Source organism: Lynx rufus, unplaced genomic scaffold, assembly GCF_022079265.1.
Source record: "Lynx rufus isolate CCGP_SWC_20201006 ecotype Redwood Valley unplaced genomic scaffold, mLynRuf1.p SCAF_2, whole genome shotgun sequence".
Classification (NCBI taxonomy): Eukaryota; Metazoa; Chordata; class Mammalia; order Carnivora; family Felidae; genus Lynx; species Lynx rufus.
Genome location: NW_025814834.1, coordinates 206503909 through 206517622, shown reverse-complemented (window position 1 = coordinate 206517622; position 13714 = coordinate 206503909). Strand labels below are relative to the sequence as shown.

General features: G+C 58.5%; 1 protein-coding gene across 1 annotated transcript in view; it reads right to left on the bottom strand.

Moving 5' to 3' along the window:
• Positions 1-13714, bottom strand: part of HSPG2 (heparan sulfate proteoglycan 2) — an 81397-nt gene that overhangs the window by 45373 nt on the left and 22310 nt on the right. Inside the window, exons 8-29 of the mRNA XM_047082383.1 lie at positions 13302-13411; positions 13147-13205; positions 12695-12855; positions 11076-11126; positions 10531-10659; positions 10046-10300; positions 9850-9969; positions 7998-8129; positions 7694-7838; positions 7449-7600; positions 7207-7353; positions 4629-4792; positions 4151-4330; positions 3855-4051; positions 3613-3760; positions 2866-2993; positions 2052-2138; positions 1903-1961; positions 1680-1747; positions 664-825; positions 374-550; positions 41-220 (exon numbers count right to left, since the gene is read on the bottom strand). Of these exons, the coding sequence (XP_046938339.1) occupies positions 41-220; positions 374-550; positions 664-825; positions 1680-1747; positions 1903-1961; positions 2052-2138; positions 2866-2993; positions 3613-3760; positions 3855-4051; positions 4151-4330; positions 4629-4792; positions 7207-7353; positions 7449-7600; positions 7694-7838; positions 7998-8129; positions 9850-9969; positions 10046-10300; positions 10531-10659; positions 11076-11126; positions 12695-12855; positions 13147-13205; positions 13302-13411 (3011 nt within the window). The remainder of the gene's footprint in view (positions 1-40; positions 221-373; positions 551-663; positions 826-1679; positions 1748-1902; positions 1962-2051; positions 2139-2865; positions 2994-3612; positions 3761-3854; positions 4052-4150; positions 4331-4628; positions 4793-7206; positions 7354-7448; positions 7601-7693; positions 7839-7997; positions 8130-9849; positions 9970-10045; positions 10301-10530; positions 10660-11075; positions 11127-12694; positions 12856-13146; positions 13206-13301; positions 13412-13714) is intronic.

Below are 13714 nucleotides of genomic sequence, written 5' to 3'. Positions count from 1 at the left end.
ACGCCCCTCCCCACGCAAGGCTTCAGGGAGTGCTGCTCACCTCCCGGAAGGGCACCGTGAAGGTGCTGGGCTGACCAGGGCTGGGCTGCTGGGAAGTGTGATGCTCTAACACGATGCCATTGCCCTGCAATACAACCATCGGCTGCCCGTGCAGAGGTGTGGAGCCAGGCTGGGGCCGCTGGGTCACCGTGAAGCGCAGCTCTCCCCCATAGGAGGTCACCTGGGACACAAGGGGGACAGGTGCTCAGCCGAGGCCCCACAGTCCTGACATGCCACTGCTCCAGCCGCGTCTCCCACCTTTCCTCCAAGGGCACCAGGACATTCTTGCTTCCAAGCCTGGAATTCCTTTTCTCTTCCTCCCCCCGCTGCCCACCTTGTCCCCGCGAAAGCGTGAGGGGAGGCTCCAGAAGTAGGGTCCGGAGAGGAGGTTGTGGAAGGAGGAGAAGACCAGTTCTCCGGATGTGGGTGATGAGATGCCCTCGCTGGTGGTGTGGGTGCCTGCGGCGTTGGTCAGGCTGAACTGAGTGGGCTCCTCGGAAGCCCCACGCACCTGGGAGGGGGAGAAGAGGCCGGAACAGGGGCTGAGGTCTGGGACCGGCACGTGGCCCACCCTGGACTCAGCGGACCCACCGGTCTCCCTGCCCAGCCACCCTGCGTAGGTACCTGGGCGCGGCTCCAGGAGGAGCTGGTGCACTGGCGACTGACGCCCATGCAGAAGCACTTGAGGCAGCCGTCAGGGTTGCGGGCACTCAGGTGGAAAGAGCCGGCGACACACTCATTGCACAGACGCCCCACCACGTTGTTCTGCAGGCACAGAGCTGGGAGCTGCAGGACGGCCCACGGGAGGGGCTGCCTGGAGCTTCCAGCCTAATCTGCCCACATTCTAAAGGGGACCCGAGGCCGGGAGAGCCATGGAAAGAGCACAGGTAAGCAGGGTTGCCACCATGTGAACCATGATTCTCAATTAATGGGAGCGTATGCAACCAATCTTTTTTCCCTTTTCTTTTTGGGTGCTAGGGGGCTCACAAATACATTTAGGTTTGAAATACAGCAACCTGGTTAAAACTGTCACTGCTGCTCTTTATGGAGTGTTTCATGCACTGTGCTAGTTCCTGTGCAACCATCATCTCATTTAATCCTTCTAAGTACTTTGAGAATTATGTGATACCTCCATGCTTCACACGAGGAAACGGAGGCTCAGAAACGGGAAATGATCTACGCAAGGTCACTCAGCTTGCTAATCTCCTCTGGGACTTAAGATCAGGAGTGCTTAACTCCAAAGTCTGTCCAGCTCTTCTTTCCATTGACACTCGATTCTCCCGGTCTTAATGCAAATAATGTCCCTCCTCTGAGCCTCCATTTGCTCATCTGTAAATTGGGGATGCTAATACCCCTATCGTCATGTCAGTGTGAGAATGCAAAAACAAACACAGATACAACAGTCGCATGAAGAAGGACTGGCAAAGGATCCGGGACTTGAACCCAGGTTACCGGACTCTCCAGCCAAGGCTCCTTCCCGATGCCAGGCCACCTCTCACGAGGGGAAGACTTGTCAGCGAGGCCCATCAGCCTCTGGCTAGGCCACCCCCCAGCAGCCAAGGAGCTGTGGGGGCCACCCCCCCTCCCAGCTGGGTGCCCGCCGGAGTCCCCTGGGGTGGGGGAGGGGAGGGCACAAGTACCTTACAGCGGCAGGCCTCCCCAGAGCTCCCCATGCTGCCTCGCTCGTCACAGCGCACGATCTCCTGGTCTGGAAGCACAAAGTGGGTGTTGGCAAGGCAGGTGGGAATGGGATGGACCCAGTCTGGCCAGGCAGGTGGCAGAGTGGGATGCCTCCCCGGGGATCATGGGGTTTGGGCTGGTGGGCGGCCTGGGGGAGTGCCAGGGGATGGCTGTGATACTCACTGGTGGGCCTGCACTTCCCGCCTGGCTGGATGGGGTTGCCCTCATATCCAGGGGCACAGCTGGTGGAGGGAGGGAGGGTCCTCAGTGGCACTTCTATGTCCCCACCCCGTACAGCCTGCTCCCCCCGGTCCCGGTCGGCTCTCCCTCACCTCTCACAGCGGCGGCCCGTGTAGCCTGGGGCACACGCATCACATGTGGCTTGGCCATCCGTGTCCAGGAAGCAGGTGTCTGAGAACCTGTGGGTATCCAGCGGCAGGACATGGGGCAGGGCTGCAACAATGGGCTGGGGTTGACACTCCCACCCCAAGAAATGATTGCTGCCCACATGGCACAGTATGCCATGAGACGTGATGTCGTCTCCCTGCCCACCATTTCCCTGCCCGTTTAGTTTTTTTCTTTTCTTTTTTTTTTTTTTAGCGTTTATGTATTTTTGAGAGACAGAGAAACAGAGCACGAGCAGGGGAGGAGCACAGAGAGGGGGAGACACAGAACCCAAAGCAGGCTCCAGGCTCCGAGCTGTCAGCACAGAACCCGATGCGGGGCTTGAACCCACGAACCTTGAGATCATGACCTGAGGGGAAGTCAGCCGCTTAGCTGACGAAGCCACCCAGGCGCCCCTAGATTTCTAAAAATTTTTTATTTTTACGTCATCTCTACACCTAACACGGGGCTTGAACGTACAACCCTCGGATCAAGACTCACATGCTCTACCCACTGAGCCACCTAGGCGCCCTGTCCACCTATTCTCGATCTGCAGCCTCATAGCGATACTAGAAAGACAGATGGGCCCGTAATACAGGGAAGGAAGCTGAGGCCCAGAGAGGTCAAGGGGCATGGAAGAAGTCAGTGACGAGGTGAGGATTTGAACCCGGGTATCCCACCTCCCCGCCCAGAATATGCCCCTGGCCTGCTGTACTGCCCACTCCCCCCACCATATCTGCCCCACCCCGAGCTGGGTCTGACCTGCGGGAGGCGTCAATGTATGGGCAAGGGCAGGGTCGGCAGGCAGTGGCTGTGGCCTTTGTGGCGTCCCCGAAGAAACCAGCCTTGCACTTGTCGCACTGTGGCCCCTCTGTGTTGTGCTGGCAATTCTGGGAGGAAGGGGAAGAAGTGGTTCAGGTTCTACAGAGCAGTCCCTCTGCCCCACACTAGATTCTGAGGGTCGCCCTTTGAGGCTGGCCTCGATTCATCACTTCACATGGGCAGCCTGTTCCATAGAAGGTTCTAAACGCCTGCTTTATACTGACCTAAATCCGCCTCCCTCTTCTAATCTGCACCCACTGGCTATTTCAACCCTCTGGAATCGGTTTCTTCTATCTTACGGACCTCCTGAGGAATTTGAAGATGTAGCTTGAGCCTTGTCTTCGGTCAGCTCCAAAATCCCAGCCCCCTCCACTATTCCTTAGAAACTCATATGATTTCCAGGCTTCTTCCCCTTAGGGCTGCCCTGCTAAGGATGATCTTTAACACAGTACTCTCCAGGAATGCTCTGAGCAGGGTGGAAGAGAGTAGGACTTTCACCTCCCTTATCTGGACATTTTATCTCTGTTAATGCAACCAGAGGTCACGATAGTTTAGCTAGCAGCCAGGACAGCCATTCCAGAGGCTCATGCTAAGCTTATGGGCACAAGAAGGCTTCAGCTTGGGCCTCCCACCTATCTATGCTCCCGGGCCCTAGCCAGCGTCCGAGGGTCAACTGGCCCCACTCACCAGGCAGTGGCCATACACAGGGTCACAAGAGCTGGCATGCCCATTGCAGTTGCAGCCAGAGCAGGTGCCCAGGTAGGGCCCACCAGGCACCCGGGTGAAATGGGCATCACAGCTCTCGCAGGATAAGCCAGAGTAGCCAATGGGGCATCTGTGGGGACAGGACCAGGAGAGTGGTTACAGGAACCGTGAGGGCCCTGCCGTTTCCCCCCTATCCTGGCTGGGGACTCTGCCAGCTCAGGCACCTGCACTCCTCCACGTTGTGGGCCCGGCCGTGGCTGGTGGCGTGGCTGACGGTGGTATCCATGGCAATGTCACTCAGTCCCACGCTGGCCATCTTGGCATTGTACACTGTTTGGATGAGCACAGCCTCCAGGCTCTGCAGCACCTGCAACATCTCGGCCCGCTGCACTGGCCGGCCAGACTCATGGACCCAGTGCTCCTAGATATGAACAGAGGTGCGTGGGGGGCATCACGCATTAGCACCTGCCCGGCCTGCGGCCCCTTCACGCCCAGCCCCGAGAGCTCAGGCACCACCTACCTCCGAGAACTGAACCTGACGCTGGTTCAGCGTGCCAGGCTGGGTGGGCACGTGCCCTCGGGAGAGGAGGCGATATCCGGCTCCCACGAGGACCACGTCTGGCCGCTGCACTGGCTCCAGCATGCCTCGGGCCAGCTCATAGCGCACCTTGTAGCGCAGGGAGCCACCGTAGGAGTCCACCTGGCCGATACAGGGCCGGTCAGGGCAGGGAAGGGGGCACACCTGATGCCTGCTGCGTGTCCCGTCACCCCTTCCTCCGCCCCTCCGTGTCCAGTGCTCGCCGTATGCCTGGCACAGAGCTGGGCACAGGGAGGCAGAGCTGGGTGGGGCTTGGCTCTGCCTTTGGGACGCTCGGTCTCCAGAGCTGAGTCTGTCCTGCTGCCCACCGGCTTCAGAGGGAGCGGAGCCCAGGCAGGTTGTGGGCCTGTGAGGGGGGCTTGGCCCTTTCCCCATCCAGAGCAGCAGGCCAGTCCCTCACCTTGTTGCCCAGGAACTGCTCGGGCAGAGCCCAGAAAGAGTCATGCACCAGGAAGCGTCGGGACAGGTCGACCAGCTGGAACTCCTGCACAGCGGGGTCGATCTGCAGCTGGGTGGAGGAGAGGGGCGGCATGCCGGGCTGTGCGGGCATTGTTACGTTCACGCCTGCGGGCGGCAAGAGGGAGGGCTGAGGGCTGCAGCACATGCCTGCCAGAGATACCCACCCTGAAAGGCAGTTAGCCAGAAAGACGGGAAGGTTCTGGGAGCAAGCTGATTTAAAGAGAACTTCGGTCTCTTTTGCCAAGTTAAAAATGTTTTTCTCTTCCCTACAGTTTTGGAGCAGTGCTTCCTAAAGCATGCTCTGGGGAAAGTCAGTGCTGAAGAATGACAGCTGGGAATGACAGGGTCAGAAAAAGGTCAAGGGAATGGATTCTTTGTAGCAGGACTTCTCAGAGCCTTTGGTTTTGAGGACAGATCCGTGGACTGTCAGCGTTGGAACGGCCCTCAGGGGGCAGTAGAGAGTTACCCGGGGCTGAAGAACAGATGCCAAGTCCTAGTTCAACCACCCTCCCCAGATGTAGGGGTTTGAAAAAAGGCCTCAGTTTCCTTATGTGTAAAATGGACATAATACTAGTTTGCTTCATAAGGTTATTAGGAAGAGAAACTGAGCAAATTGATATGAAATGCTTATAAAACAGAGTGTGGCACAAAAGAAGCACTCAAAAACAATTAGCTGTTGTTATTGTTACTATTATGATGGGTCATCTAGTCCAATTGCCCCCCTGCCACACACACACACACACACACACACACACACACACGTGCGATTTCTCTCTACAGCATCCTTCCAGATCTCTAGTGCAGCACTAACTATCCAAGAGAAATTTTTGTGAGGACAGAAATGTTCTACATTGTATTCTCCAATATGGTACATTGTGGGCACTTGAAATGTGGCGAGTGTGGCCGAGAAAGTGAATTAATTAATTTTAATTTAAAGAGCCACATGTTGTTAGCGACTACCACATTGAGCAGCTCTAATGGATGGGGGGCTCATTACCTCCAAAGGCAGTCCCTCCCAACCCTGGACAGTTCTGACTCTTAGAAATTCCTTCCTTGTGGGGCCCCTGGGTGGCGCAGTCGGTCAGGCGTCCAACTTCGGCTCAGGTCATGATCTCACGGTCCGTGAGTTCGAGCCCCGCGTCGGGCTCTGTGCTGACAGCTTGGAGCCTGGAGCCTGCTTCGGATTCTGGGTCTCCCTCTCTCTCTGCCCCTCCCCCACCCACGCTCTGTCTCTCTCTCTATCAGACAATGAACAAACGTTAAAAAAAAATTAAAAAAAAAAGAAAAGAAATTCCTTCCCTGTGCTAAATCTACATCTAGAAGTAGCTTCTCCCCTCGATCGTAAATGAAATCCCTGTACCCACGGATGAATCCAGACCCTCACCTGCAGAATGACCACACATAGCCCTCAAGACCAGGCCACATTTCCCCCGGCCTGCTTTCCTCTCTCCCTTCCAGGGATGTTTTCAGAGCTCCTGCCCCCTAGTCACCATCCACGCACAGGCCAACCTGCTCACGCTGGAATCCCTGCCCACCCTGACCATTCTGATTCCAGTCAGACAGGCCTGGGTTCCGGTTCTCCTCTAAACAGCTGTGTGTAACCCTAGGGAGGGCCCACCATCTCTCAGAGGACCTCAGGGTCCTCACCTTAGGAGAGTAAGAACAGCTCCGACCACGCAAGGGCTAGTGGCTGTCCAATGACTGTCAAGCCACAGCACTGACCGAGTGCTTACTAGGTGGGCATCTAAGCCCCTCCTTGCATTTAATCCTTTGTGATTAATGATATGGGAGGCAGCCTGATGTCAGGCGGTAAATGAGGGCTGGGACTTGAACCCACGTCCTTGTGATTTCTGGGCCCGGGCCATTCTGCCAGAGAGAACACAGGCCAACTGCGTTCCTGCCTTTATGTTTGGGAAAACAGGCCTAGAGAAGCCAACAGTCACACAGACAGTAATTGGGGCAGCTGGAGGTCAGCCCCAGGCTAAGAAGATGCCCAAGCCTGGTTCTTCGGCTCTGGGGACACTGGCACCTCTCAGTCTCTCAGGAGGAGGATGACGAGGATGGTGACGATGACACCAGGGCACATGGACGGGGCACTGACCATGGATGAGCATGGCTTATCTGTATTAACCCGTTGAGTCCTTACAGCAGTGCGGGGTAGACAGTTCCTATTTTATCCCCATTTCGTAGATGAGAACGTTGAGACAAGAGAAAGCAACTTGACCACGGGCACACAGCTCGTAAGGGAGTATCAGAATTTAAACAAGGAATCTGGCCCCAGAGCCCATCCTCTTCATAACCCAAAGCGGGCAGACGTCAAGTGTGGGTACGGCTTTTCCTAAAACGTTTGTTTTCCCTCAAGTGCTGTTCTTACAGGGCTCAGCCTTTCTTCAGAGACCCTGCGCCCCTCCGTGAACCCGGCCCCATCTGCCCGCACGTGCTGTGCTCCCATATCTGCCCTCTTGCCTCCCCCCCAAGCCCACCACAGCGCCTGCCCACCTGCCCGCCCGCCAACGCACCCTTGAAGTCATTGGGCTGGTCAAAGCGGAGCCGGATCTGGTCTCGGAAGCGGCGGCTGCTCTGGCAAATGCTGGTGACCCCAAAGCAGAAGCAGGGCAGGCAGGAGGCGCTGGGCTCCAGGTAGAAGTGCCCGTCGGGGCAGGGCCCTGCCGGGTGGCATGGGAATGGGCTGCGGCTGGTCACCAGCAAGCAGCCCTGGCCCCACCAGCCCCCCCAGGGCCCGTGTGCCCGCTGGCCGTACCTCGCTTTGGAATGAGCTCCAGGACCCCGTCGGGAATGCCGAACACCATGCCCCGGGCATTCATGGCCTCACAGGTATAGGCGCCCTGGTCTGCCTCCTTCACATCACGGATGGTCAGTGTGCCACGGCCTCCTTCGCTGGTCACTGTCACCCTGGAGGGCCCCGAGACAGAGGTGGGGTCAGGCCGGGGCCACTGGCCCAGCGCCCCCCACATCTTCGGCGCCTGCCCGGGCTCAGAGCCATACCTGGGATGAGAGGGGATGTGGCCCCAGTTAAGCCTCCAGTTGATGATGGGGGTGGGGACGCCAATGGCCACACAGGTGAAGGTCACTGTCTGGCCCCGGGAAGCCTGGATGGACTCCTGGGGAGGGGTCACCACCTGTGGGGGCACTGGGGAGACCAGAGCAGGAGTGAGGGGTATGAAGGGCACAGGGAGGAGGAGTGGGGGAGGAGAGAAGGGCTGAGACTGTGGACGGCGGGCGCTGGGGCCGGTGGTTCGCCAACCCCCCCCCCGCCCCCCCACGGCTCCACCCCCCTGCCCCTGCTCACTGCAGCCAAATTCATCACTGCGGTCGGGACAGTCACTCTCCTCGTCACAGTGGAAGCTGGCTGGGATGCACGTGTTTGTGGAGACACAGCGGAACTGCGTGGGCCCGCACACATCCTCGGGGCGCTTGGCAGCTAGGGGACAGAGCCAGGGGGTGTGGGCAGCAGGCCCCGCCCTCAGGGGGGGACCACTCCCACTCCCTACCTGCCCACCTTCCCTGGTGTCCCCAGGATCACTCCCTCATCTCATCCTCGTGACACACAGCTGCCCTGACACTGCCCACCGTCACTAGTCGGCCATCAAATGGCTCATCACGGTTCTCTGTCCTCACCACTCACTCCACCTGCGTTCCCCAAAACAGAGACATACCTGGCACGTTAGAGTCATTCAGCAACTCCCACATCCAGCCACCCTCACAAGCACAAGACCTCTGTCAAAGGCACAGGCAAAGTGGCCAGATCCCCAGACACCAGGTGAGACCTGGTGCAGTTCTATCAGAAAGGCCTGGCAAGGGACCCTGCCACAGCCCGAACCTCGCTGCTCTGTCCCCTCTGACTGGCCTGGGGTGGCCCCTGACCTGAGGCGGCCACCTGTGGACTGGCCAGAGGCCTGAAGTCGGCCTGGCACCAGGGCTGGGCCCGAGGCATCTGTAGTAGGGGGGGACTGACACTCCTCCTCAGGGAGACTGACCTTAAGATAGACACACGGACGGGGACAGAGAAGGCAGAGTGGCGTAGGAGAGGAGGCCACACATCTGCAGAGAAGGAAGTGAGAGAAGGCCAGGAGGCAGCTATCTACCGACCTGGGGGTTTCTGTCCCAACGCCCTCTGAGCCCCCAAGGCCACTTAGCTTTCACGTTCTCTGTTCGGGGCTCTGACAACCAGGACTTGGTCTCCTGGGACTTTTCCCCAGATGAGAAGTGCTTTTCAACTAAAGCCCTCAATTACTTCTCTTTCCCAAGGGGCTGTCTCGTCAGACAAGCTTCGAGCCACAGGAAGGACATCCTAACAAGTGGCCCGCTGTCGCTTCTTTCCAGCGTGGACCGTGGGGCAGGGAAGGCAGAGAGGAAGGCGAGGAGCTACCAGTGGACAGGACCGTAGGAATGTCAACATGTGATCCGGGATCACAGAGAAATGGTTTGAAGATTATCGTCAATCTCAGACTAAAAATCTCCAGCAGGACAGGACGCTCAGATGCTACCCGATAGGGTGTTTGTCTCTCCAGCCTCACCCATCAGCTGTTATAATGTCCTTAACATTGACTAGGTGGATGGACGTCAGCCGGGTGGATAGTTGGGTGTCCGACAGTTGGTTGGACGGATGGATAAGAGAAAGGAAGGATGTTGGGTCGACGGGCGGACAGGTGGATGAAGAGCTATGAGAACAGACAGCCGAAGGGACAGACAGCTGGGGGAATGGATGGATGGACCAATGAACGATGGATGGATGGCTGAATGGGGAGATGACAGAGAGCTGGGCAGATGGATGTCCAAAAAACTCAGAACTAGCTCTATGTGAAGAACCCCTATACTTGTCCGGGAAAGGCTTTGACTCCCTCACCTGCCAAGAGTCCGATCATCAGGGGACATTGGGGTATGAAGCCCTCTCAGCCACTTGTCTGACCTATACTCAAGCATAAATAACCAAGAGAAGATTAATGGTACTGAACTAAAGAAAAGAAACAAGGAGCCATCAGCCACAGGCAGTCTGGCCGCAGTGATTCCCTACCAAGTTCAGCTCAGCGCCGAGACCCCTCACTGCTGGGGTCAGAGAGAGAAAAACCCTCCAGTCTGTCCCCAGGGCCTTCACAAGAGAGCAGGGGGAATAGGGCCTGGATGGACCCCAGGACACTCACGGCAGTTGGCCTCATCGGTGCGGTCCTCACAGTCAAAGTCGCCGTCACAGTGCCACAGCTTCAGGGCGCAGTGCCCGTTCCCACAGGCGAACTCATTGGGCTCGCATGGCGGGGGGGGACCTGGGGGACCAGGCCGGGTTCAGCCAGCGGCCCTGCCCCCCGCCAGCCCCGCGACTCCCGCACCCTGGGTCCTCACCGCAGTTCAGCTCATCACTGCCGTTCTTGCAGTCCTCCTGCCCGTCACAGATGTAGTCCTTGGGGATGCACTGCCCGTCGTGGCACATGGCCTCGTGGGGCCCGCAGGGCACAGGCCTGGCTATCCCGGGGAGCAGAGGCTGCGGAGCGGGGGTGCCCGGCAGCTGCTGAATGGTGGTTGCCTCCAGCCAGGGCACCGGCGGTGGGGTCTCCACCAGAGTGGGGGACACGGAGCTGACCGCTGGGACCTCCTCCTCTGTGGACAGAGCCCTCCTGGTGTTGGCACGGTCCTCGGCCCCGGCCCCCACACCGCCCAGGCCCTCCCTGTACCTCCCTGCCACACACGGTGCCCCCACCCTGTCCTCCTGCCCACCTCCCTCAGAGCCCCCCGCCCGCACCAAACCCTCACGGTTGACACGGAGGCCCAGGGGTACCCCGGCCCTGCCCGGTGTCTCGGGCCACTTGTGGCCCCGGCCGGCCCCTCACCGCAATTGAGCTCGTCAGACATGTCCCTGCAGTCGGGCCTCCGGTCACAGCGATACTCCAGAGCCACACACTCGTTGTGGCTGTGGCAGGCGAACTCGGCCTCGGTGCAGACTCTTGAGAACTGGGGCACTGTGGGGGTTGGAGGGCGTCAGAGGGGCAGGGTGGGAAGGGGGGGCGGGAGGTGTCGTGGGCAGCACAGGCACCGCGTGGCTGGCAGGGGGCTTCAGCGCCCTGCGTCCGGCAGACTCGAGTGAGGCAGAGGGGCACACGGTGGACACATCACGGCACACGTGGGACAGGGGACGGGTGGCGGTGGCCTCAGCCATCCCTTCCATAAACCCCACACACGGTTAGCAAGCCACACGCATGCAACCACCACATCACACGCGTGCAGGCCACAGCCTGGCCCAGTGAGGACGGAGGGGAAGGGGAGAGAGGGCAACTTGTGGGCCACGCCCAGCCATCTCGCCCTCATCCTTCCTTTCCCTCCGTCCATGAACTTGTCCGGGTACCTGGCCGGGCCTAGGTCTGGCTTACACTCTCACCTGGTGTCACTGCGGCCGCCACGGCGGCCGGAGGGGGCGGGGGTGTCTGTGCTGGAAAGGAAGGTGTGATCAGCACGGTCCCGTCTGGGACCTGGGAGCCGTGGGCTGCAGGGCCGAGCCAGGCCCATCCCACCATCCCTAACCAGGAAGGCCCACTGAAAAGTGGGGAGGAGAGGGCTGGGCCCCCAGCCATCTTCCGGTCTGGGCCCGGGGAAGAGCAAACTTGATCTCTGGGTGCGTTCTTTGGGGATTTATGTGCCAAATGACAGAGGCGATGGCCACACTGTCTTCTTCCGATCTGGCTACGCCATGATAGGGAAAGCACTTGTTCAGCTCTGGGTTTCCTGACTCAGGGATGGTGACGGCTCTGAGAAACGGAGCCTGTGGGGAAATGAATGGGGCCTGTCTGGCTTGGAGAAGCCGAGACTCAGGGAGTCAAAGTAGGAGCCTGGGGGTGGGGGGTGCCGTGCAAAGAAACCTGAGCTGACCGAGAGCTCAAAGGCCAGGCCTTTGCATCTGATAGCTGTGTGACCAGGGGCCGTTCTCTTGTTCTCGCTGAGCCTCAGGTGCTGTGCTCATCTCATGTCATCATGGGTTCTGGCAAGACTGGCACAGACATGGGGCTTTGTGGAAGTTCTGGCTTTTCCACCAATGCCTATGTGAATTGGGACAAGCCACTTGTCCTTCCTGGGCCTCAGCCCCCTCACGTCTAAAATAAGAGAAATATCTACATCACAGGAATTATGAAGGCTGGACGGAGGCTGGATACAATGGCTTTACTGAACGCCCAGCACATAGTCAGCTCTCGGTAAACATTTGTTGGTTATTATTAAATGCAAATGCGTTTGGATCTGAAAGTTCTATATGCAGAAATAGTATGAGTTCTTGGGGCGCCTGGGTGGCGCAGTCGGTTAAGCGTCCGACTTCAGCCAGGTCACGATCTCGCGGTCCGTGAGTTCGAGCCCCGCATCAGGCTCTGGGCTGATGGCTCAGAACCTGGAGCCTGTTTCCGATTCTGTGTCTCCCTCTCTCTCTGCCCCTCCCCCGTTCATGCTCTGTCTCTCTCTGTCCCAAAAATAAATAAACGTTGAAAAAAAAAAATTAAAAAAAAAAAAGAAATAGTATGAGTTCTATTGTCAGTGTACAGAGGTCTAGAGACAGAGAGAGTGAGCGGAGATTAAATCTAACCAGGTACATGTTAGGGGCGCCTGGGTGGCGCAGTTGGTTAAGCATCCGACTCTTGATCTCGGCTCAGGTCATGACCTCATGGTTTGTGAGATCGAGCCCTGTGCCATCAGGCTCTGTGCTGACAGCACGGAGCCTGCTTGGGATTCTCTCTCTCCCTCTCTCTCTCTGCCCCTCACCTGCCTGTGCTCTCACTCTCTCTCTCTCAAAATAAATAAATAAACTTAAAACATTTTTTTTTAATTAAAAAACATAATTTGGTACATGCTAGAGGATTATACTCAACCCAAGCCAGGACTGCACAGAGACTGATGGGGCGGACTCAGGTAGTGAGCTCCCTGTCCCTAGTGGTATACAGGCCCCAAGCCAGAAGAGCCCACGGAGGGGACACTGGGAGGAACGAAGAAGCGCTCCGGGTCCCAGGATGGGCTTACCTGTGCCCAGGCGCCGGAACTGGAATCCCTGGGGAGAGGTGACGTAGGAGGCAACAGAGCCGCTGGAAATGACGGTATGAAGCACTTCCTGAATCTGAGCCCCGTCTGCATTCCCTTCGGAGCCCACGTCCAGCTCCACGAAGACCCAGCCGTCCAGCTCCCTAGGGATGGGGATGGGGCAGGGGAGCAGGATGAGAAAGACACCTGCAGCCTCAGCTCCTCCCTCCGCCCCCTGCCTGAGGCTCAGGCCCGATCTCCTGACTCTGTGCCTGTTCCCAGACAGCCTGGAACCCAAGCGGGGCAATTTAAGGTCTCAACTGTCTCCCCAAATTCCTGACCTTCCACCGACCGAGATCCACCTCATTAGGCGTCTCTTACTTCCCCTCCTTGTCACCTCCCTCCAGGTCAGCCTCCCCCTTCCCTGACCGGCCCCCCCAGGGGACCCTTCTCACTTGATGAACACCACACTGACAACCTGGTCTCCGGGAATCTTCAAGTACTCCGACTCAAGCTGCAGAGCGACACGGCACCGTCAGCCTCCAGATACCTTCACCCCAACCTGTCCCGCCCCCCACCCTCGGGGAGCGCCCAAGCCCCTTCACCTCACCGTGTCGACCACAGCCTCGGACACTTCCCGGAACTCCTCGGAGCCCGCATCCTCCAGCTGAGGGCTGTAGCGGATGGAGCGAGTGAAGTTTACCAGGGCCCGGAAATAAACTGCAGAGAGGAGCGGGCTGTCACCAGGAGGGGTCCGGCCTGGCATATGGCGGCCCCGGGCCGCTGGGCCAGGGGGTGGAGATTTGGGGATGGTCTCCAGCGGCCTCTGGCCCAGCCCGCGCCCGTGGGCCCACAGCCATGCCCAGCACTGCCCGTACGAGCACTGGTCACAGTGGCTGTGGCAGGCCTGCCCAGGGTCAAAGCCGAGGCCCCACCCATAAGTGAGGGGCCTCAGCCAACGGGAAAGTAGCCTGACGCAGAAACTAAGTGATGGTGCAGAAGAGACCCCCGGCGGCACAGAGG